Source organism: Phyllobates terribilis, unplaced genomic scaffold (assembly GCF_046119375.1).
Source record: "Phyllobates terribilis strain yellow unplaced genomic scaffold, ASM4611937v1 Scaffold_3__8_contigs__length_932513732, whole genome shotgun sequence".
Taxonomy (NCBI): Eukaryota; Metazoa; Chordata; class Amphibia; order Anura; family Dendrobatidae; genus Phyllobates; species Phyllobates terribilis.
Genome location: NW_027362763.1, coordinates 709,035,490 through 709,061,113, shown reverse-complemented (window position 1 = coordinate 709,061,113; position 25,624 = coordinate 709,035,490). Strand labels below are relative to the sequence as shown.

At 43.2% G+C, this 25,624-nt stretch overlaps 1 protein-coding gene across 4 annotated transcripts in view; it reads left to right on the top strand.

The window, feature by feature from the left end:
* The window catches only part of HHAT (hedgehog acyltransferase), a 411,417-nt gene that overhangs the window by 147,862 nt on the left and 237,931 nt on the right, over window positions 1-25,624 (top strand). For all 4 annotated transcript variants that reach the window (XM_073671998.1, XM_073671996.1, XM_073671997.1 and 1 more), the window contains one exon: window positions 11,494-11,529. In XM_073671998.1, the coding sequence (XP_073528099.1) occupies window positions 11,494-11,529 (36 nt within the window). The remainder of the gene's footprint in view (window positions 1-11,493; window positions 11,530-25,624) is intronic.

Sequence of the window (25,624 nt, the reverse complement as noted above, 5' to 3'; positions counted from 1 at the left end):
GGATTTATCAAGAATTAGGCAACGTAAAAAAAATATTGCACCTTTCATGCACATTTAATTGATTTAGGGGAGGGCCAACTTACTGACAGACTACCTTTTAAGTCTTATTTTAATGAAGTGTCCTGCACATGTTGTCTTATATCCATGGATAAAGTATGTGACCTACAGACAGGCCCGAAGGTACACAATTATTTCACTCCGGCTTCTGATTGCTCCTTGTTTCTACATCCTATTTCACTCTCCACTAGCCTCCACCTCTCCGTTATTCCTCTGGTGGTCCTAGGTAATTGGCGGGTTTATATTTCTTTTATGCTGGAGCTTTCATCCCAGGGGACTGAGAATGAAGAGATAAAACAGATATTATTGAACTGAGGTTAGAAAATATATATTTTTAAAGGGTAATTATCAAAGGAGATAATTTAAAGGGCCAGTACATGTATTTAAAAGGGAGAAGAAAAAAAAATTACCCAGTAGACCATACTCTGTGCCATCTGCTAATACAAAGGCTATAAAAAAAGATTTCTACATATATATATTCTATATTTGCTCACATTATACAAATCCAGAGCTTCAGTTCTGTGAGGCTGCAGCGAAATCTGTACTGGGTAATATGACAATCCCAGCCTCCACCCTTTATTTATTCCCTGGCCATTAGCCTATTGTAATTTTTTTCCTTAAAAAAATAACTAGATAACACTGGTGGAGTTTTATAAATTAGAATTTCCATTCCTAAAATGAATGGGCTACTACCTGTAGTAATTTGCTAGCCTTATTTGGAATTTCAAAAAAGTTTTAGATATGGTTTATGCACGGCCTATAAGTCTCCTCACTCTGACATGCCAGACCTGGCTTGTCACTCTCCACAGTGAAAAATGTTACCCCTTGGACCCCAAAAAAAGTTTTAGGAAACATATCAGGGTCCCATTTAAATCTTGGCGTACTAAATGTGACTGTACCCCTTATACAGCTGTCTGCCGAAAACATGTTCCCTCGTTGAATATTTCTCCCTCCGCTTCCCCATTTCCATGCATGCTCAATACTGCCTACATTCATAATGGAGGACGGTGACCATGTCACCATCAGTAAGCTGCCCAATGCTTCTTTACCCTGACATTTTTCTTTGAAGGTGAACCCCATACAAATCAACTCATTACCCGGGCCACAGAAAATGGCTGTTTCGGATGACATTAATCTTTTACCGCTACAGATTTAAAGGGGTTGTCCACTTTTTTGGTGGACAATTTTATTTATTTATTTTTTTGCTTTAATGCATGCATTTGGGTCTGAAACTCATATTTGCAATTGAGTTTCATTAAACATTTTTCTGTGAAAATCACGGATAGCTCAAAGATGGCATCCGTGTGCTGGCTATGATTAACATTGCAATGTATAAGAGAAACTGGTAAAAACTGACCAAACACTGATGAAACTCGGATCCAAAACACTGATAAATAGCAGTCCGTGTTTTTACATATGATAAAAATCACAGACGTCTGAATAAGGCATAAGGCTCATATCCCTCGGTGTATTATTATTATTTGTTCCATGGCGCTTTACATGTGAAAAGGGGTATACATAATAAAAACTAGTACAGTAATCATGAACAACACAAGTCAGCGACTGGTACAGGAGGAGCGAGGACCCTGCCCACGAGGGCTCACAATCTACAAGGCTTGGGTGAGGATACAGTAGGTGGGGGCAGAACTGGTCATGCAGCGGTATGGTGGATCAGTGGTTACTGCCGGTTGTAGGCTTGTCGTAAGAGGTAGGTCTTCAGGTTCCTTTTGAGGGTTTCCACGATAGACGAGTGTCTGATGTGTTGAGGTAGACAGTTCCAGAGTAGGGGGGATGCATGGGAGAAATCTTGTATGCGATTGTGGGAAGAGGAGATAAGAGGGGAGTAGAGAAGGAGATCTTGTGAGGATCGGAGGTTGTATGCTGGTGAGTACTGGGAGACTAGGTCACAGATGTATGGAGGAGACTAGTTGTGGATGGCTTTGTATGCCATGGTTAGGGTTTTCAACTGGAGTCTCTGGGCAATGGGGAGCCAGTGAAGGGATTGTCAGAGAAGAGAGGCCGGGGAATAGCGGGGGGACAGGGAGATTAGTCGGGAAGCAGAGTTTAGGATAGATTGGAGGGGGGCGAGAGTTAGAAGGGAGGCCACAGAGAAGTAGGTTGCAGTAGTCAAGGCAGGAGATGATGGGCACGTGCACTAGTGGTTTTGTAGATTCTTGGTTAAGGAATGTGCGGATCCGGGAGATTTTTTTGAGTTGGAGTCGGCAGGAAGTGGAAAGGGCTTGGATATGAGGTTTGAAGGAGAGATCAGAGTCAAGGGTTACCCTGAGGCAGCGAGCTTGCAGGACTGGGGAGAGTGGGCAGCCATTGACTTTGATGGATACAGTGCTGCTCACCATTATTAGCACCCTTTAATTTTTTTCTGAAATAAATGGAAATGTACCAAAGTTATATCTTCAGGATTTTTTAATTAGTGGTCCAAAGTAATACAACAATAACACATTGTTTTCAACTTCCATATTGCAATTTAAAAGAAGAAACAGCATGTGCAGCAATAAAGGCACCCCTAATTAATACTTGGTTACACACCCTTTGGCATTGATGGCAGCCTCCAAACGTTCCTTGTAGCCATCTATAAGCTTCTTGCACTTCTCACCTGGAATTTTCTCCCACTCTTCCTTTGCAGTTTGTTCAAGCTCTTGAATGTTTGCAGGGTTCTTTTTCCCAATGGCAGATTTCGGCTCACCCCAAAGATTTTCAATGGGATTGAGGTCAGAAGTCATTGCTGGCCATTTTAAAACAGTCCATTTTTTCTTTTTAAACCATTCCTGTGTACTTTTGGATGTGTGTTTTAGGTCATTGTCTTCCTGGAGGACCCATGATCTTCGACTCAAGCCAAGTTTTCTTACACTGGGTAGGACATTTCACTCTAAAATCTCTTGATAATTCTCTGATTTCATGATTCCTGTGATACGGTCAAGGCCTCCAGTACCGGATGCAGCAAAGCAACCCCACAGCATTATGGATCCTCCACCATGCTTAACTGTTAGTAAGGTGTCATTTTCCTTATAAGCTTTGCTTTGTGCCATCTATAAACAAACTGTTGCTTTGTATTGCCAAAAAGCTCTATTTTTGTTTCATCTGTCCACAGAATTTTTTCCCAGAAGGATTGTGGTTTGTCAAGATACTCGTTAGCAAAGATCAGTCATTCCTTTTTATGTCTTTTCTTCAGCAATGGTTTCTTCCTTGGCCTTTGCCCATAAAGCACTACTTGGTTTAGTATACTTGTTGAAACCATGACCCTAGACTGTTCCAAGTTGGCCTTCAGGTCTTTAGATGTTTGACGTGGTGTTTTTTCTACCATTCGCACCAACCTTTGAAGACATCTCTTGTCAATTTTCCTCTCTCCCCCATGTCCAGGGAGATACTTGACGGTTCCATGCTTGACAAATTTCTTAAGAACGTTGAAACTGGGATACCAAAGTCTTTGGAGATGGCCTTATACCCTTTGGAAATCTTGTGTTAGCTAATCATAGCGGTTCTGATGACCGCTCCTTTGTCTTCACCATTGTGACAAAGGAACAGGGCCTATCATGTGGCTTTTTAAAACACTAAAGTCATCATTCATTCATTGGCTAATTCTTGTCACATGGGCACTACAATTAATCACAGGTGAATCTCTTTTGTGATTTACTACAGGCGAGTCAAAATGTGTTTCCATGCTAAATTAATGTAAACGGTGCCATTACCAGTGACACAGTAAGCTTTAGGTTTTTCTATTTTTCCCTCCCATTGTTTTTTGTTCTAAATTATTGTTTATCATTTGCTTTTTTGTATTTAACACAAGTCTCTATACAAAAAACTGTTTCACTTGATTCATTTTTTTCAGGAGATATTCACATTATGTGCTTAAACTTCATGGGTGCCAATAACAATGAGCTGGACTGTAGGTCAGTTGAGGGGGGTAGAGTGAGATGGGGGAAAGATGATGAATTCTGTTTTTCCCATGTTAAGTTTTAGGAATTAAGCGGAGAAGAAGGATGAAATCGTGTACAGACATTGTGGGATTCTAGCTAGTAGGGAGGAGATATCGGGTCCAGAGAGGTAGAGCTGTGTGTCATCAGCATAGAGGTGATACTGGAAGCCGCGAGACTCTATGAGCTGTCACAGGCCGAAGGTGTAGATGGAGAAGATCAGGGGTCCTAGAACTGAACCTTGGGGGACACCGGCAGATAGGGGGCGAGGTGAGGAGGTAGTGTGTGAGTGTGAGATGCTGAATGTCCGGTCTGTGGTGTAATTACCTGATATACATCTGATCGATTAGAAATCTTCATTATTGTGCCATTTCTGTACTGGAAATCTGGTCTTCCCGTCCTGGTGAGACTGTGATGGCCTCAGGTTTATACACCCCAGTCTACACCCCAGCCATTCTGAGGAGACAGAGCTGCGGGAGGCGGAGAGAACGGCAGTTTGGACCAATAAGGAGGCAGGAGGTGTGTCTCAGACTACCTCTTACTCCCTGTAGACACTGTAGTAAGCTGTAGTCACAGATCTGCCCTCATGGAGCTTTACATTTAGTTATGTTTCAGGTCTCTAGAATTTTTGATGTAGGAAACACTAGAGTTACGCAGGATAGTGTTCTGCGTTCTGCAGTTGCTATAATTTTTGTGCTGTTCAGGGAATCTTTTTATAGCAGTTTAAACTCAGTTATCATTATATGGGATATCTGTTGGTCTCAGTTGAGTAGTCCTTTATGGGGTGGAGAAAAAGCTTAATATTGGTGCAATCCCTGAGGGTCTGTATTTCAGAGCCTGAAACTCATGAACCATAGTAGTACATACATGTCAACAGCACCGTAAACAAAACTCCATATAGCACTAATGCTGCTCGCAGTTTAAGGGAGTGTGTCATCAGAAAACGACCCATTGATTTAATCAGGTTTTGATTTTCTATGTTTTCCACATAACTATATGTAAAAATAAAACAGAAAACTTTTTCACAACAATTTTCTCACTACCCTTAAATACCAGACTCACCTTCTCCTGTTCTCTCACAGGAAGTCTTTGTACAGTAGTCACATGATAATCAAAGGTAGGATAAAAGGTAACCTCTAAATACAGTAGCTAACACAAGATCACAATAGATGTCACAGCGCACCTCCTCTAGTGATGGGCAGTCCTGCTCTTTTTGGTGATCTGGCTCTTCTGGCTCCTCTTACCAAAAGAGCCGGCTCTTTTGGATCCTACATGGATCCCTATTAAATATGTGTCCACCAGTCGTGAACACATATTTAAGATGAAGTTTGGTTTGAGTGGGTGGAGTTACAACCGCTGAACAGCACAATTTTACACCCAGTGAGAGCCATTCAGAGAAGTTAGTGGCTCACATCTCACCTCCTCCTCCTGTACAATGACTGATAACACCTCTATATACAGTAGATAACAGGATCCATCATTCACAATAGGTGATGTCACAGCTCACCTCCACCCCCTCCTGTACAGTGACTGATACCTCTGTGTACAATAGATAACACTGGATCCCCCGTTCACAATAGGTGATGTCACATCTCACCTCCTCTTCCTCCTGTCCAATGACTGATAACACCTCTATATACAGTAGATAACAGGATCCATCATCACAATAGGTGATGTCACAGCTCACCTCCTCCTCCTCCCAGCAGAATAACCTTTGCTTATTAAATACAGTATCTTCAGTACAATTTAGTTGGGCTTGTCAGTCTATTGCTGCTAATGTCCATGTGCCAAACAGAAAGTAGTAGCCTAATATTAGGCCATGTAGCCAGATAATGGTGTGAAAATATATATATATTTATTTTTTTAATATAGTGATATGAAAAATAAATGTTTTTTAAAATACACCTAGACATAAACTTGAGAACCTGATTTAAACAATAGTTACGTAGTTTTCCGATGACACATTCCCTTTAACACAAAGTAGACAATTACATGAGAAGGGCTGGGCTCTCCTCCGGTACCTGCTGATCCCTGCGTTTCACTGTGCAGTGTGCGCTGCAGAGCCGATAGTTGCGGCTGCCTCTGGAATAATATATAATGTGTTTTTCTCTAATGGGTTTTTTATTTCTATGCGCCATTAAAAATGTAAATGATGATGTATGAAATATGACATGGTGACATGTCATCACAGAGCAATTTCTCATTCCCGCTCGTCACTTATCAGCGCTTATAACGTGCTGTCATAATGTAGTGCAGCTCATATACTTCATATACTCATTTATCACAAATCAAACCCATCAGGATGATCAGGGGATGGGAGTGCGGGGGGCTCCACATGGGAGAGAGCAGAGTATGAGAAAGAAATGGGGAAAAATGTAAATTTATATTACACTGGGCTGGAACCCATCTTTGTTATCTGGAGAATATGATCCTTAAAAGGATTGTCCAGGATTATGATATTGATGAGCAGTGGTTAGGATAGGTCATTTTATAACAGATTGATGGGAGTCTTACCCCTGGCACCACCATCGATTAGCTTTTTCCAACTCTGTATAACGTTTTCTAGCCATTCTCGGGTATTGGAGCTCAGCTCCGATTAAAGGACAACCCCTTTAAGAGTAAAGGGAATGCTTCAGTCCTTTACCCCTTTAAAGGGAACCTTCCAGGTCCCATTACTGTTCAAAACCGCTACTATAGTTGTGCATATGCTAAATCTTGTATTCTGCATATGCTAATGAAGCAGGACTAGTCCGGCGAGGCTTCTCTTCACCCAAACTAGTCCCTCTTTGGATCTTGTAATCAATCTTCCCTGGACATGATTGACATCCTCCATGCAATTCCCATCTCGGAATGACTGAGAGGAGTCGCGCTCATATGCATGATTTTCTACATTCTCGCCAAGACTTTTATGGTGCTCTGATGAAATGACCACCGCTACTGTCCATAAGAAATTAGGAGCAGGTCTGCAGTTGCGATTCATAGCCAGGATCCCTTTTTGTGCCTGCGCTTGGAACCTGCACTATTTTGAGCACATCATCCTTTTAGGAAAAATCCGTGATTCTCCATCTGTTGTGGAACTACAACTGCCTGCAGGATGCAATGCTAGAATTTGCAACTGTTAGGGAGAAACACTTTGGAAACTTCTGAGATGTGACGTTTGAATCTGTCCCACCAAAATGAAAGACTATGGAAAGCTTTGATGTTATAAAAAAATATTTTTACAAATGTTAATGGTCACCTTTTTGTAAGAAAGTCTCTTACTGAGACAACGTCTTCTTCACGTCCTTGTAGATAACTCACGTAGAGGTTTCTTCTTGGTTGCACATATATTTTTATATTCCTTCGCTTTTGTTGTTTTCATATAAAATCAGGTAGGCTGGAAGTGCTCCGGAAGAGTCCTATTTCCGGCTGGCTTACTTTGAGCGATTTACATGTGAATCCATGCCTTTTCACCCTTCCAGTCACTAGCTCCTCATCCACAATCCTCTCCTTTGGTTCTTCTGGAGCCAGCTCTCCTGAGCCGGTCCTCCTGGCTGGCTCGCCACTTGTAAGAAAGTCTCTTTTTGAGAGCTGGAAGAGCCAGAAAACAGTGTGGACGATTTCTCCTTTAAAAGCAGAGAATGAAGTTTTTTTCAGAGATATGCAACAGAACAGTTCAGAAAGGAGGCAGGGACATTACACGGGCACTCGCAGGTGACCAAACTCAGCAACACGGCATTGGGATACTTGGCGATGGTCTAGCCTGGTGGTGAACTGGTGATGGTTTGGCCCCGAACAACAGTATCAGGGACTTTTTATACATATTTAGATGAAAGCACATGAAAACGAAAGGGCGTATACCTGATTACCTCATACTGCAGATGAGAATGTACATTTTAGAATAAAGAAGAGGATGACACAATATAACAACATTATTGAACATTTCCCCAAACTGCAAAAACCCATAAAGCTTCATGTTCTTCTTAGATAATATCGTTAATCACATCACTGTTTTTAGCCAACTCATATACTGACAACTCCTGATTCTGGTTTCTATCTCAGTTCAATATATACATTACTTACTGCTATATAATACCACTTATTAACTATCACAGTGCCCTGCAGCTGTTCCAATTAATCTCCCTGGACTCCATCCATACTTACTAATGGCGCTGAGGTCATTTTATTCCTCTATTCTGGGGAGAGCCTCAGCTTTTTTAGCAAAGTTAGTTGATTGTCCAAGATGGCTTCTAGATCCAACATGGCTGTTCAGAATATTAGGACTTCTCATTCTCTTACACTTTTAGTTATTAAATGTGCACTAAGTTTCAGTGTGAATCTTCATTCCTTCACTTCTTTTCAGGCACCCTGCTATGCAATCCAATCCAAGTTTCAGATTTTTCTTTTGTGGGAGTGTCCCTCTCAGTAATATAGGCTGAATGAGAGGTTTGTTTTCTCTCCCAGTAATATAGGCTGTGTTACGCTCGTGCCCGGACTGACTGGCGTGAGCGTGATTAGTGATCCCACTGTACCATGAACCAAGGAGTGCCTGGAGGGGCGTAACTAAGTATCAACCCGATCTGACCAAGGTCGCACGGCGGCTCAGTCGACTCCATGAACCAGGGAGGACCCGAGCAGAGGGACCAGGTGCTACTCCAGGTCAGACCCCGGTCACAGCTGTTGACCCACACCGGGGAATGCAGGAAGACTGGCATGTAGACAGGTGGGTACTGGCAGGCACGGCTGGTATGTAGACAGGTGGATATTGACAGGCACAGCTGGTATGCAGACAGGTGGGCACTGGCAGGCACGGCTGGTGTGCAGACAGGTGGGCACAGGCAGGCACGGCTGACATGCAGAGAGGCGGGTACTGGCAGGTAGAAACGCAGGCAGGATAGGGACCAGTACAGACTGGGGTACAGGAACGGAGCCGCAGGTGCGGTAGACAAGCAGAGCGGAGCAAAACCCGCAGATGCGGTGAACAAGCAAAGCAGAGCAAAACCACAGATGCGGTGAACAAGCAAAGCAGAGCAAAACCCGCAGATGCGGTGAACAAGCAAAGCAGAGCAAAACCGCAGATGCGGTGAACAAGCAAAGCAGAGCAAAACCCGCAGATGCGGTAGACAAGCAAAGCAGAGCAAAACCCGCAGATGCGGTGAACAAGCAAAGCAGAGCAAAACCGCAGGTGCGGTAGACAAGCAAAGCAGAGCAAAACCCGCAGATGCGGTGAACAATCAAAGCAGAGCAAAACCGCAGATGCGGTGAACAAGCAAAGCAGAGCAAAACCCGCAGCTGCGGTAGACAGGACAGGGCTCTGTTCACATGGAACAGACTGGAGAACACAAGAAGATAGCTGGAACACAGGAGTTAGATACAAAGGCAGGGAAACAGAACGAGCAGAACAGATACACACAAAGTACTTGCAATAAAGTAACGAGTGGACACAAAACTCACAAACAGAAGTACAGAGACAACGAGTTGGAGTTAGGTGCAGGTTCAGATACTGCAGGAAAAGGGAAAGGTACAGACATAGAGACAAACAGGTAACGGACTAGGACACTGTTCAGACAGGATCTGAACCAGGAACAAGATACAGGAACGAGCCTGAGAACTCAGCCCCCAGGGTGGCGGAACTGACTAAAGTCACAAGTACAGGTAGCAGGCCTGGGTATACAGCCCCCAGGGTGTCAGAAACAGACTAGATACAGGACAGGACCTGAAAAGACAAACTGAGTGAAGGTGTTGCTCAGCCACCTCCTACTGGGTGGAGTGGGTTTAAGTATCCAGTGACTCACAGCAATAGGCTGGGGACGCATTAGGACTGTGCACACGGTAGCTATAAGAAACAAGTAGAAAGCCGCGCCGACGCCCTAAGTAATCAGACAAGAGACATGGACACAGCAGGAACCGAAACAAAGAGTGCAGCATGGACTGACATGTAAGATTGCGGTCTTGCATGGTAGGAGGTGGTGCACCATGCAAGCACGCCGCGAGGAATGTTACAGGCTGGATGTGAGGTCTGTGTATCTCTCCCAGTAATATAGGCTGGATGAGAGGTCTGCGTGTCTCCCCCAGTAATATAGGCTGGATGTGAGGTCTGTGTGTCTCTTCCAGTAATACAGGTTGGATGTGAGGTTTGTGTGTCTCTCCCAGTAATACAGGCTGGATGTGAGGTATCTGTGTCTCTCCCAGTAATACATGCTAGATGTGAGGTCTGTGTGTCACTCTCAGTAACACTGGTTGCATGTGAGGTTTTTGTGTCTCTCCCAGTAATACAGGTTGGATGTGAGGTCTGTGTGTCTCTCCCAGTAATACAGGCTGGATGTGAGGTCTGTTTGTCTCTTCCAGAAATACAGGTTGGATGTGAGGTCTATGTGTCTCTCTTAGTAATACCGGTTGGATGTGAGGTCTGTGTGTGTCTCAGAGTAATACAGGTTGAATGTGAGGTCTGTGTGTGTCTCCCAGTAACCCAGGTTGGATGTGAGGTCTGTGTGTCTCTCCCATTAATAAAGGCTGGATGTGAGGTCTGTGTGTCTCTCTCAGTAATACAGGTTGGATGTGAGATCTGTGTGTCTCTCCCAGTAATACAGGTTGGATGTGAGGTCTGTGTGTCTCTCCCAGTAACGCAGGTTGGATGTGAGGTCTGTGTGTCTGTCCCATTAATAAAGGCTGGATGTGATGTTTGTGTGTCTCTCCCAGTAATACAGGTTTGATGTGAGAATTGTGTGAATATAAGGACAGCTGCAATACTGTGCTTTCTTCCTTGTATATAGCGTTTTTTTCAGTGCCCAACAAGATGCCCTCTTGCCTCTCCACTGCAGATCTGTGTGCAACAAATCTGCCACAATCCACCATTTACAATAAATGATATCACAGCTCACCTCCTCCCTCTCCTGTACAATAATTTATAACACTTCTATATACAGTGGGGAAAAAAGTATTTAGTCAGCCACCAATTGTGCAAGTTCTCCCACTTCCAAAGATGAGAGGCCTGTAATTGACATCATAGGTAGACCTCAAGTATGAGAGACAAAATGAGAAAACAAATCCTGAAAATCACATTGTCTGATTTGGAAAGAAATTTTTTTCACATTTTGGTGGAAAATAAGTATTTGGTCAATTACAAAAGTTCATCTCAATACTTTGTTATATATGCTTTGTTGGCAATGACAGAGGTCCAACTTTTTCTGTAAAATCCATTGCTGATTTTTCTCTTCTACGATGAAAGGGGTTAAAACTAGTAGAAATTGACATGCTGCAGACTTTAGCCACATGTCGGAACCGCAGGTTAATTTCCATTATGAAAAATTTTGCAACACCTGAATGAGATTCTTTGAAGTTCTTCTGTAATTCTCGGTGGATTTTTCCATGTACAAATCTGTATTTTATTTCTGGACCTTAATCAAACATTCTTCCTTATGAAGCATTCCGTGTACGTTTTCTGAAGCTTAGATGAATTTTCCAGTATTTTTCTGCCTCATTATTTGATTCTGATGCTCATTTTTTTGCTTCTGTTTATTTTCAGGTGTTTTGATGTCGGCCTCCACCGCTTTCTCGTGAGGTAAGCCTAAAATGTGCAAACACTCAGAGGTAAATTGTTGGCTTTTTCTTAGGTTTTAGTGATTTTTCTCATAAGTGAAAAAAACAGACTGATTTCTAGATCAGATTTTCATTGGCATTTGGTCCATTACATCCATGAAAAAACTGATGGAGGTTTTCTAGCTTCTCACAGCATGCAGTCAGTGAAAAACATATTGCAGAAGGATGCAACTAGGATGCCATCAGTGAGCTGAGTTTTTCATTGAACCATCGATTTGTGTGTACAATTTTTATCCTTGACTTAGATCACAATCGGACATGTCACTCCTGGCCCCGGGTGCCGGAGGAGTCCTAAAGGCCCCTCTACCACATAGGAAAACGCTTGTTTTTGCACCCTTCACCTATTCAAATGACTGGGAAAAAAACGCATCAAAAACGCATTTATTGTTCGTAGTGTTTTTCCTGCCAACACTGTTTTTTGATGTAGAAAAATCATAATTTTCCTTTTTGGGTTCTGTTTTTACGGTGTTCGTTGTGTGGTAAAAATGACCTGGAAATGTAGTACTATTACGGCGATCCCAAACTTCAATTGATTTTTTTTTTTTAAATGGTGAAATTTTTTTCAAAGTTTCTAAGAAAAAATTGGTTTCTCTCGTCATTTTCCAAGACAGGTGACATTTTTATTTTTCCGTCAATGGAGCTGTATGAGGGCTTTTTTTTCTGCATGGCAAGTTGTAGTTTTATATATATATATATTTTTTTTGGGGGTTCTTAATCACTTGATCACGTCTTAATCCATTTTTTTAGGGAAGTGATCAAAAAATTCTGGCATTTTGATTTTTTTTGTTTTTTACAGTGTTTCCTATATTGGGTTAATTTAATTTTATATTTTGATAGACCAGACTCACAATCACTATTCTTCCACGCTGCTGCCCATATCACATATCGCCAGACTCCTGGCTTTGTCTTCTGGTGGGGGACATTGGGTGATTGGCTGCAGTGGTCACATCCCGTCTGAGCAAGAAAAAACAGTCTCCTAGTTGTCTCTTTTGGCTCAGATGGAGTGTCCCAACCACAGCCAACCAGCGGCCGGTAATTTATTGTGCTGGAAGAGGAAACAAGGAGACTAGAAAGGAACGCAGACAGCAGTGTAGAGGCACGTTTTTAAAATATAAAGTATTAGAAAAAAAACCTTGGGCTATGTGCACACAGCATATTTTAAACTCAGGTAATCCCTCTGAGTTTTTCAAGCCGAAGATCTGTAATAGGCTGAAATTATGCTCGGCAGCGCTGGTTATGCTTATACAGGGCTGTGTGATGCCGAGAATAATGATCTTCTGTGCAAACCAAGATCAATTCACCTGACCAACGAGTATCTTGCTTGTTCGTTGGTTGATCGTGAGCCTGTTTACAATGAGCAATTATTGTGAAACAACGATAATCGTGCAGTGTAAAAGGACCGTAACTTTGGATATTTCGAAAAACCCAAAAGGAATATACACCATCTGTAGATAGCTGTTTCAGGGTTCTTGGCCCTTTGCCATTGTAGATTTGGATACTTGTTGAAGAGTTGGACATTGACTTTGACTCATTAGTTAGGGTCTAAGGCAGGGGTCTCAAACTCGGCTGGGTATATGGGCCGCACATGGAAAAAAATTTAATTTGGGGGGCCGCATTCTTTGTTCAATGTGACATTTTTAGTGATACCATTTTTTTTGTATACACCTTTTCAACATTTTTGCCATGTTTATTTTTTTATGGCTTGGGTCGTTATGGATGTGGCGATAATAAACGTGCACTTTTTTGTGTTTACTTTAGTTTACATATAAAACAGCATTTTTAGTGCTCAATATTTTTTCATGCTTTATTTTTATTTTTTTGATTTTTACAATTATGTTTCCCCCAATTGGCCACATACAGTAATATTGTCTTACAATTAGCATCATATAGTAATAATGGAAAACATCTTGTAGTAATATTCCCCATCCAAGTCCCCATCTTGTACTAATGTACCCCATCCTGGTCCCCATTCTGTGGCTATGTGCCCCATCCAGGTCTCCATCTGTGGCTATGTACCCCATCCAGGTCCCCATCCTGTGGCTATGTGCCCCATCCAGGTCCACATCCTGTGGCTATGTGCCCCATCCAGGTTCCCATCCTGTGGCTATGTGCCCCATCCAGGTCCCCATCTTGTGGCTATGTGCCCCTTCCTGGCCCCCATCTTGTACTAATGTGCCTCATCCAGGTCCCCATCTTGTGGCTATGTAGCCCATCAAGGTCCCCATCCTGTGGCTATGTGCCCCATCCTGTGGCAATGTTCCCCATCCAGGTCCCCATCTTGTGGCTATGTGCCCCATCCAGGTCCCCATCTTGTGGCTATGTGCCCCATCCAGGTCCCCATCTTGTGGCTCTGTGCCCCATCCTGGTCCCCATCTTGTGGCTCTGTGCCCCATCCTGGTCCCCATCCTGTGGCAATGTTCCCCATCCAGGTCCCCATCTTGTGGCTCTGTGCCCCATCCAGGTCCCCATCTTGTGGCTCTGTGCCCCATCCAGGTCCCCATCTTGTGGCTCTGTGCCCCTTCCAGGTCCCCATCTTGTGGCTCTGTGCCCCATCCTGGTCCCCATCTTGTGGCTATGTGCCCCATCCAGGTCCCCATCTTGTGGCTATGTGTCCCATCCAGGTCCACATCTTGTGGCTATGTGCCCCATCCAGGTCCCTATCTTGTGGCTATGTGCCCCATCCAGGTCCCCATCTTGTGGCTCTGTGCCCCATCCAGGTCCCCATCTTGTGGCTCTGTGCCCCATCCAGGTCCCCATCTTGTGGCTATGTGCCCCATCCAGGTCCCTATCTTGTGGCTCTGTGCCCCATCCAGATCCCCATCCTGTGGCTATGTGCCCCATGCAGGTCCCCATCTTGTGGCTCTGTGCCCCATCCAGGTCCCCATCTTGTGGCTCTGTGCCCCATCCAGGTCCCCATCTTGTGGCTATGTGCCCTATCCAGGTCCCCATCTTGTGATTATGTGCCCCATCCAGGTCCCCATCTTGTGGCTATGTGCCCCATCCAGGTCCCCATCTTGTGGCTATATGCCACATCCAGGTCCCCATCTTGTGGCTCTGTGCCCCATCCAGGTCCCCATCTTGTGGCTTTGTGCCCCATCCAGGTCCCCATCTTGTGGCTCTGTGCCCTATCCAGGTCCCCATCTTGTGACTATGTGCCCCATCCAGGTCCCCATCTTGTGGCTATGTGCCCCATCCAGGTCCCCATCTTGTGGCTATGAGCCCCATCCAGGTCCCCATCTTGTGGCTATGTGCCCCATCCAGGTTCCCATCTTGTGGCTATGTGCCCCATCCAGGTCCCCATCTTGTGGCTATGTGCCCCATCCAGGTCCCCATCTTGTGGCTATGTGCCCCATCCAGGTCCCCATCTTGTGGCTATGTGCCCCATCCAGGTCCCATCTTGTGACTATGTGCCCCATCCAGGTTCCCATCTTGTGGCTATGAGCCCCATCCAGGTCCCCATCTTGTGGCTATGTGCCCCATCCAGGTCCCTATCTTGTGGCTATGTGCCCCATCCAGGTCCCCATCTTGTGGCTATGTGCCCCATCCAGGTTCCCATCCTGTGGCTATGAGCCCCATCCAGGACCCCATCTTGTGGCTATGTGCCCCATCCAGATCCCCATCTTGTGGCTATGTGCCCCATCCAGGTCCCCTTCTTGTGGCTATGTGCCCCATCCAGGTCCCCTCTTGTGGCTGTGTGCCCCATCCAGGTCCCCTCTTGTGGCTATGTGCCCCCTGTGCTGTTCTTCACACACATAAAATAGAAAAAAAAAGATCATTCTCACCTGTCCCCCGTTCCCTCGGCGTCCTTCCTGCAGATGTGGCCCGCAGGCACCACAGAGTCAGACCCCTTGACGATCCCGACCTGGTCCAGGAGGAGCCGCCGACAGCAGCGCTGCATTGCCGCACAGAGACCGTCTCCCAGCACAGCATTTCCAATGCCAGCCGCCAGCCAATCAGAGGCCAGCAGGTGACATCTGCGTATGGCAATGACGTCATACTCGCAGATATCACCTGCTGGCCTCTGATTGGCCGGCGGCTGGCATTGGAAATGCTGTGCTGGGAGACAGACAGTCTCTGTGCGGCAATGCAGCGCTGCTGTCGGCGGCTCCTCCTGGACCAGGTCGGGATCGTCAAGGGGTTTGTGCCTGCGGGCCGCATGCGGCCCGCGGGCCGCGTGTTTGAGACCCCTGGTCTAAGGGGTAACGTTTCTCCTTGCGGAGAGTGACAAGCCAAGCCTGGCGTGTCAGAGTGAGGAGACTTAAAAGCCATGCATGCTCCTCTGGGAAATTAAATATTCAAATTGTCTCTTCAGAGAGGAAGAGGACTAGAACTGCTGCTTGCAATGGGTGGCTCTAGAGTTCTAGTCCTCTTCCTCTCTGAAGAGACAATTTGCATACTCATGGCTAGCTATGTCCAATAGGTGGCACTAGATGGCCAGCTATCGCCCTCTTGGATAAGAGCTTTTTGGCATACAGTTATGTATTCATACGTCTCCTCCATGGCTGAATAACTTGACACATTTACCATTGTGAAGTCTTGGAAAGTAGAATGACTTACCCTGTGGGAGCTACTGTACAAAGTTTGACTTAATTTCCTCCCTACTGAAAATAAGAATTTGAAGGAAGAAGGCCACATGTCAAGAACTCATTTTAATCTTTTTGATTTTTAGGGAAACCTCGTTTGAGATAGTCAGTGCATGATAAAAGCTCATGCTGCCATTTCTTTGTGGATACAATGTAACATATCATCTCTTCAATGTATCATTTTCCATACAACAGTCACAGTTTGATGCCAAACTCCTAAGTAAAATTGTATCACAGACAGATCACTGTCTAATTGTCATCACACACCTCGACAACAAAGCCGCCGCGCCGAGACAACACATGAATATGGAGCAGCTCTCTTTGTCTAGTCAGGAATTGGCGTACGCTACGATTCACACCACTAAACTGATCCATTTTTATGAAGCTACTTCATAGATTCCCTCAGAAGATACTTTACATATCTGCGGCCAGCAGCTGCCAGGTCTGTATCTACACTGTGTTCCAAATTATTATGCAAATAATATTTTCTCAGATTTTCCCAAATTACCTATATGAATTGCAGTCATTGTAATTTTCCAGTCAAATAACTATTAGAGTACAACTGAAAGGTTTTTGTACAAACTGCCTATGATAACAGTATATTTTTTAAAAAATAAAACACTCGAACTGCACTCAAAATACATGTTCCAAATTATTATGCACAGCAGAGTTTTCAACCTTTTCATTTTACTAAAGAACAAAAAAATGGTCATTTTTGAAATTATAAGCATTAGCAGGTTATTACAAACTGAAATCAAACAGTTTTCAACTCAAAACTTTATTCTAGGTGATGCTACATTTGCACATAGGACCCCTTGTTCGAAAGGAGCTTCTGAACTCTCTCGTCCATTGAATTTGTCAGGTTTTGGATGGTTTCTGCTTTAATTGTTTTGCATGAGGACAGAATACCCTCCCAGAGCTGTTGCTTAGATGTGAACTGCCTCCCGCCATCATAGACACTTCTTTTGATGATGCTCCAGAGGTTCTCAATGGGGTTGAGGTCAGGGGAGCATGGGGGCCACACCATAAGTTTGTCCCTTTTATGCCCATAGCAGCCAGAGATGCAGATGTGTTATGTGCAGCATGAGACAGGGCATTATCATGCATGAAAATGATCTTGCTGCGGAATGCACGGTTCTTCTTCTTGAACCATGCAAGGAAGTGCTGTTTGAGAAACTCAACATACATTATGGAGTTCATCTTTACCCCTTCGGGGATCCTAAAAGGGCGGACAATCTCTCTCCCCATGATTCCAGCCCAAAACATTACTCCACCTCCTCCTTGTTAGCGCCGTAGCCGTTCTTGCATGGGGTGTCCATCAACCAGCCATCCTCCACTCCATCCATCTGGACCATCGAGATCATTTCATGCATGATAATGCCCCGTCTCATGCTGCACATAACACATCTGCATCTCTGGCTGCTATGGGCATAAAAGGGGACAAACTTATGGTGTGGCCCCCATGCTCCCCTGACCTCAACCCCATTGAGAACCTCTGGAGCATTATCAAAAGGAGTGTCTATGATGGCGGGAGGCAGTTCACATCTAAGCAACAGCTCTGGGGGGGTATTCTGTCCTTATGCAAAACAATTAAAGCAGAAACCATCCAAAACCTGACAAATTCAATGAATGAGAGAGTTCAGAAGCTCCTTTCGAACAAGCGGTCCTATGTGCAAATGTAACATCACCTAGAATAAAGTTTTGAGTTCAAAACTGTTTGATTTCAGTTTGTAATAACCTGCTAATGCTTGTAATTTCAAAAATGACCATTTTTTTGTTCTTTATTAAAATGAAAAGGTTGAAAACTCTGCTGTGCATAATAATTTGGAACATGCATTTTGAGTGCAGTTTGAGTTTTTTATTTTTTAAAAAATATACTGTTATCATAGGCAGTTTGTACAAAAACCTTTCAATTGTACTCTAATAGTTATTTGACTGGAAAATTACAATGACTGCAATTCATATAGGTAATTTGGGAAAATCTGAGAAAATATTATTTGCATAATAATTTGGAACACAGTGTAGAGGATGGATACATAATACACAAAATTACATTGTATTGGCGTCTCCATCCCAAATAATGCCGGGAGAAGCCATTCCTGGGAATAGCTGCCTCACTTTTAATCATGTCGCTGATTTCTAGTCTTTTTTTTTCTTCCTTTTTTATCGAGCTTTTTTTTTCACAAAAAAAAACGCAGTGTTTTACTGCATTAGCAAAGTGAATGAGATTTCTGAAATCTCATGCACACATTGCTTCTTTTTTCCTTGCAGATTTGAAGCAGTTTCATATTAAGCTGTTAGATGTTTTTGCAAAGTTTTTCACCCATTAAAATTAATTTAAAAAATGCCTCAAAAATATGTAAAAAACGCATGTATTTTATGCTTTGTTTTTCCAGGCAACGCTGCTGCAAATACCGAACTTATACAAATATATTTTTGAGGGGTTTTCCTAGCATAGATATTGATGGCATATGTATACAATGCACTGTATAAGGGGTTGTATGGGATTTGAAATGCATGGTTTCCTTCCTCCATTGTTTTTCTATTTTTGTTCACACTTTGGACTAACAATGTTAATTAAAAAAACAAATAAATTATATACACACTACCGTTCAAAAGTTTGGGGGTCATTTAAAAATTTCATTATTTTTGAAAGAAAAGCACATTTTTTTCAATGAAGCTAACAGTAAATGAATCAGAAATACACTCTATACATTGTTAATGTGGTAAATGACTATTCTATCTGCAAACATCTTGTTTTTATTGCAATATCTACATAGGTGTATAGAGGCCCATTTCCAACAACCACCACTCCAGTGTTTTAATGGTACATTGTGTTTTCTAACTGTGTAAGAAGGCTAATGGATGTTTAGAAAACCCTAGAAAACCCTTGCACAAGTATGTTAGCCCAGCTGAAAACGGTTTGACTGATTTGAGAAGCTATAACATTGACCTTCCTTTGAGCTAGTTGAGAATCTGGAGCATTACATTTGTTTGTTCGATGAAACTCTCAAAATGGCCAGAAAAAGAGAACTTTCATGTGAAACTCGACTGTCTATTCTTCTTCTTAGAAATTAAGGCTATTCCATGTGAGAAATTGCCAAGAAACTGAAGATTTTCTACAACTGTTATGATCTGCAACAAGTACTAAGGAAAGAAGGGGAAAGCTTTCCCTACAGTTAGACTAAGCTGAATCCCTACGATGTAGCGGGCTGACTGTTTCTAGCGAACAGACCCGCCTTAGTCCTCGGCTAGTCTGAACGAAGACCTATAGCATAAAGGGAAGGAATCCCTAAAAGAACTAAGGACTGGAACAAAAATGGGACACCTCCTGAACAGAGAAGGTTGTGGCAGAACACAACACAAAAGATAAACTGACAAAAAGGTACTAGAGGTCCCAAAAGGACCAAGCGAACTGAGAGATATAGGCACAAAAGCACCTGGCTAGCAAAACAGTCAAACAACACTGAAGTCCAGCACAGCCAAAAAGGCGGAGCTGGAATATAAAGGCAGATGGTTACGTGACTGCAAAACACAAGATGGAAAAAACAAACAGGAGGGTTCTAACAACAATGGTGTGAACTACTCCCTTCAGAGGAGAGCACAAACAGGCTCTAACCAGAGTACAAAGAAAAGTGGGAGGCCCCGCTGCACAACTGAGCAACAAGACAAGTACATTAGAGTCTCTAGTTTGAGAAATCGACGCCTCACAGATCCTCAACTGGCAGCCTCATTAAATAGTACACGCAAAACGCCAGTGTCAACGTCTACAGTGAAGAGGTGACTCCGGGATGCTGGCCTTCAGGGCAAAGTGGCAAAGAAAAAGCCATATCTGAGACTGGTTAATAAAAGGAAAAGATTAATATGGGCAAAAGAACACAGACATTGGACAGAGGAAGATTGGAAAAAAGTTTTATGGACAGACGAATCAAAGTCTGAAGTGTTTGGATCACACAGAAGAACATTTGTGAGATGCAGAACAACCGAAAAGTTGCTGGAAGAGTGCCTGATGCCATCTGTCAAGCATGGTGGAGGTAATGTGATGGTCTGGGGTTGCTTTGGTGCTGGTAAAGTGGGAGATTTGTACAAGGTAAATGGGATTTTGAATAAGGAAGACTATCACTCCATTTTGTAACACCATGTCATACCCTGTGGACAGCGCTTGATTGGAGCCAATTTCATCCTACAACTGGACAATGACCCAAAGCACACCTCCAGATTATTCATGAACTATTTAGGGAAGAAGCAGGCAGCTGTTATTCTATCTGTAATGGAGTGGCCAGCGCAGTCACCAGATCTCAACCCCATTGAGCTGTTGTGGGAGCAGCTTGACTGTATGGTAATCAAAAAGTGCCCATCAAGCCAATCCAACTTGTGAGAGGGGCTTCAGGAAGCATGGGGTAAAATTTCTCAAGATTACCTCAGCAAATTAACTGCTAGAATGCCAAAGGTCTGCAATGCTGTAATTGCTGCAAAGGGAGCATTCTGTGACGAAAGCAAAGTTTGAAGGAGAAAATTATTCTTTCAAATAAAAATCATTATTTCCAACCTTGTCAATGTCTGGACTATATTTTATATTCATTTTGCAACTCATTTGATAAATAAAAGTATGAGTTTTCATGGAAAACACAAAATTGTCTGGGTGACCCCAAACTTTTGAACGATAGTGTATACACATATATATATATGTATATATACAGTACAGACCAAAAGTTTGGAGACACCTCATTTAAATATTTTTCTGTATTTTCATCACTTTGAAAATTGTACATTCACACTGAAGGCATCAAACCTATGAATTAACACATTTGGAATTATATACTTAACAAAAAAGTGTGAGACAACTGAAAATATGTCTTATATTTTAGGTTCTTCAAAGTAGCCACCTTTTGCTTTGATGACTGCTTTGCACACTCTTGGCATTCTCTTGATGAGCTTCAAGAGGTAGTCACCAGAAATGGTTTTCACTTCACAGGTGTGCCCTGTCTGGTTTAATAAGTGGGATTTCTTGCCTTATAAATGGGGTTGGGACCATCAGTTGTGTTATGCAGAAGTCTGGTGGATACACAGCTGATAGTCCTACTGAATAGACTGTTAGAATTTGTATTATGGCAAGAAAAAAGCAGCTAAGTAAAGAAAAACGTGTGGCCATCATTACTTTAAGAAATGAAGGTCAGTCAGTGCGAAAAATTGGTAAAACTTTGAAAGTGTCCCCAAGTGCAGTTGCAAAAACCATCAAGCGCTACAAAGAAACTGGCTCACATGAGGACCGCCCCAGGAAAGGAAGACCAAGGGTCACCTCTGCTTCTGAGGATAAGTTTATCCGAGTCACCAGCCTCAGAAATTGCAGGTTAACAGCTGCTCAGATTAGAGACCAGGTCAATGCCACACAGAGTTCTAGCAGCAGACACATCTCTTCAACAACTGTTAAGAGGAGACTTTGTGCAGCAGGCCTTCATGGTAAAATAGCTGCTAGGAAACCACTGCTAAGGACAGGCAACAAGCAGAAGAGACTTGTTTGGGCTAAAGAGTGCAAGGAATGGACATTAGACCAGTGGAAATCTGTGCTTTGGTCTGATGAGTCCAAATTTGAGATCTTTAGTTCCAACCACCGTGTCTTTGTGCAACGCAGAAAAGGTGAACGGATGGACTCTACATGCCTGGTTCCCACCGTGAAGCATGGAGGAGGAGGTGTGATGGTGTGGGGGTGCTTTGCTGGTGACACTGTTGGGGATTTATTCAAAATTGAAGGCATACTGAACCAGCATGGCTACCACAGCATCTTGCAGCGGCATGCTATTCCATCCGGTTTGCGTCTAATTGGACCATCATTTATTATTCAACAGGACAATGACCCCAAACACACCTCCAGGCTGTGTAAGGGCTATTTGACCAAGAAGTAGAGTGATGGGGTGCTACGCCAGATGACCTGCCCTCCACAGTCACCAGACCTGAACCCAATCGAGATGGTTTGGGTTGAGCTGGACCGCAGAGTGAAGGCAAAAGGGCCAACAAGTGCTAAGCATCTCTGGGAACTCCTTCAAGATTGTTGTAAGACCATTTCTGGTGACTACCTCTTGAAGCTCATCAAGAGAATGCCAAGAGTGTGCAAAGCAGTCATCAAAACAAAAGGTGGCTACTTTGAAGAACCTAGAATAATAGACATATTTTCAGTTGTTTCACTCTATTTTGTTAAGTGTATAATTCCACATGTGGTAATTCATAGTTTTGATGCCTTCAGTGTGAATGTACAATTTTCATAGTCATGAAAATACAGATAAATCTTTAAATAAGAAGGTATGTCCAAACTTTTGGTCTGTACTGTATATATATATGTATTATATATTTTCTAGCTGTGTCTCCTCCATGGCATATGAAAGAACATGTCCAAGGCTTGGTTCGTGTACCAGAACTTGACCCGAACATGACCCCGAACCACATATGAGTCAAGGGGACCCAAACTTTGGTGCTGTAAAATGGTCGTAGTAAGGGCTATGGGGGCTGCAAAACAAAGCAAAATGGGGATAAGAACAGGGCAGTTGCCCTGCAAACAAATATAAATAGGGAAATTACTTAAAATAACATAGAATAAAAAAATATAAAAATAACGATCTTGAACCATGAGGCAGAAGTCCAAGTGGAGCAGTGCCCTCCTTGTGTAGTTTACTGTACTTGTTAATAAATAAATAAATGTAAAAAAATGACGTGGGGTCCCCCTTATTTTTAATATCCAGCCAAGGGAAAGTAGACAGCTGTGAGCTGGTTTTATTTTGCTGTGAAGGGGCCAATATCCATGGACCTTCCTAGCCTATTAATACCAGCCCACAGTTGTCTGCTTTTCCTATACTGGTTATTACAAATGGAGGGACCCCCCAAACTAGCCAACGGAAAGCAGACAGCTGTGAGCTGGTTTTATTATGCTGTGAAGGGGCCAATATCCATGGACCTTCCTAGCCTATTAATATCAACCCACAGCTGTCTGCTTTTCCTATACTGGTTATTAAAAATGGAGGGACCCCAAAAAGCTGTCGTGGGGTCCCCCCTATTTTTAATAACCAGCAAAGGAAAAGCAGGCAGCTGTGGGCTGATATTAATAGGCTGGGAAGGTCCATGGATATTGGCCACTTCCCAGCCCTCAGCCGCCCCAGAAATGGCGCATCCACTGGATGCGGCAATTCTGGCGCTTAGTTGACGCTTAGCCTCGGCTCTGCGTTGGTACACTACAGACCAAAAGTTTGGACACACCTCATTTAAAGATTTTTCTGTATTTTCATGACTATGAAAATTGTACATTCACACTGAAGGCATTAAAACTATGAATTAACACATGTGGAATTATATACTTAACAAAAAAGTGTGAAACAACTGAAAATATGTCTTATATTCTAGGTTCTTCAAAGTAACCACCTTTTGCTTTGATGACTGCTTTGCACACTCTTGGCATTCTCTTGATGAGCTTCAAGAGGTAGTCACCAGAAATGGTCTGCCAACAATCTTGAAGGAGTTCCCAGAGATGCTTATCACTTGTTGGCCCTTTTGCCTTCAATCTGCGGTCCAGCTCACCCCAAACCATCTTGATTGGGTTCAGGTCTGGTGACTGTGGAGGCCAGGTCATCTGGCGTAGCACTCCATCACTCTCCATCTTGGTCAAATAGCCCTTACACAGCCTGGAGGTGTGCTTGGGGTCATTGTCCTGTTGAAAAATAAATCATGGTCCAACTAAACGCAAACCGGATTGGAATAGCATGCCGCTGCAAGATGCTGTGGTAGCCATGCTGGTTTAGTATGCCTTCAGTTTTGAATAAATCCCCAACAGTGTCACCAGCAAAGCACTCCCACACATCACACCTCCTCCTCCATGCTTCACGGTGGAAACCAGGCATGTAGAGTCCATCCGTTCACCTTTTCTGCGTTGCACAAAGACACGGTGGTTGGAACCAAAGATCTCAAATTTGGACTCATCAGACCAAAGCACAGATTCCACTGGTCTAATGTCCATTCTTTGTGTTCTTTAGCCTAAACAAGTCTCTTCTGCTTGTTGCCTATCCTTAGCAGTGGTTTCCTAGCAGCTATTTTACCATGAAGGCCTGCTGCACAAAGTCTCCTCTTAACAGTTGTTGTTGAGATGTGTCTGCTGCTAGAACTCTGTGTGGCATTGACCTGGTCTCTAATCTGAGCTGCTGTTAACCTGCGATTTCTGAGGCTGGTGACTCGGATAAACTTATCCTCAGAAGCAGAGGTGACTCTTGGTCTTCCTTTCCTGGGGCGGTCCTCATGTGAGCCAGTTTCTTTGTAGCGCTTGATGGTTTTTGCAACTGCACTTGGGGACACTTTCAAAGTTTTCCCAATTTTTCGGACTAACTGACCTTCATTTCTTATAGTAATAATGGCCACTCGTTTTTCTTTACTTAGCTGTTTTTTTCTTGCCATAATACAAATTCTAACAGCCTATTCAGTAGGACTATCAGCTGTGTATCCACCAGACTTCTGCGCAACACAACTGATGGTCCCAACCCCATTTATAAGGCAAGAAATCCCATTTATTAAACCTGACAGGGCACACCTGTGAAGTGAAAACCATTTCCGGTGACTACCTCTTGAAGCTCATCAAGAGAATGCCAAGAGTGTTCAAAGCAGTCATCAAAGCAAAAGGTGGCTACTTTGAAGAACCTAGAATATAAGACATATTTTCAGTTATTTCACACTTTTTTGCTAAGTATATAATTCCACATGTGTTAATTCATAGTTTTGATGCCTTCAGTGTGAATGTACAATTTTCAAAGTGATGAAAATACAGAAAAATCTTTCAATGAGAAGGTGTGTCCAAACTTTTGGTCTGTACTGTATATCACATAAAAGCTCAATAAAAACATTTAAGTTTGTTTGTGTAACATGACAAACTGTAGAAAAGTTCACAGGTTATGAATGCTCTTTCAAGGCACTGTACATACATACTTCTTTTTTTTAAACTGCATGTACCATCTGTGACTCCACCTAAAACTGGTGCCAGTTCCTCAGGCTTTTTTTCCTACCAACCTAGACAGTTTTGAAAGGGGTCTTTAACTAGAAGAAAATGTTCCCAATTTTAAAATGGAGGAAATAGCTTTGTAAGAGGGTCACTGTGCTGGAGGGGAGATTTGTTTCACTGAGGTTATTAGCTTCAGTGATATGAACCTGGAAGTTTGCCCCAGGATGTTATGTGCTGAGATGGGTTAATCTTCCATGATAGAGCCAGGTTTATTGTGAACAGCTAAAGAGTTGGACGGGACGGCTGTTCACCATATCTCCACCCTAGGATGTGGTCCTGGAAGGTAAAAGTGAAAACCTTTGGACTTTCTGATCCTTCTGTGTTCTCTGAAGGAGAGTTGACCTAAAGAGCTGGGCTCTTGCTTAAAAGAGCTGTACGCTGATTTCTGAGCAGGCAGACCCCGCAGTTGTATGGACTGGAATAAATGCTGTTTATTTAAGCCAACA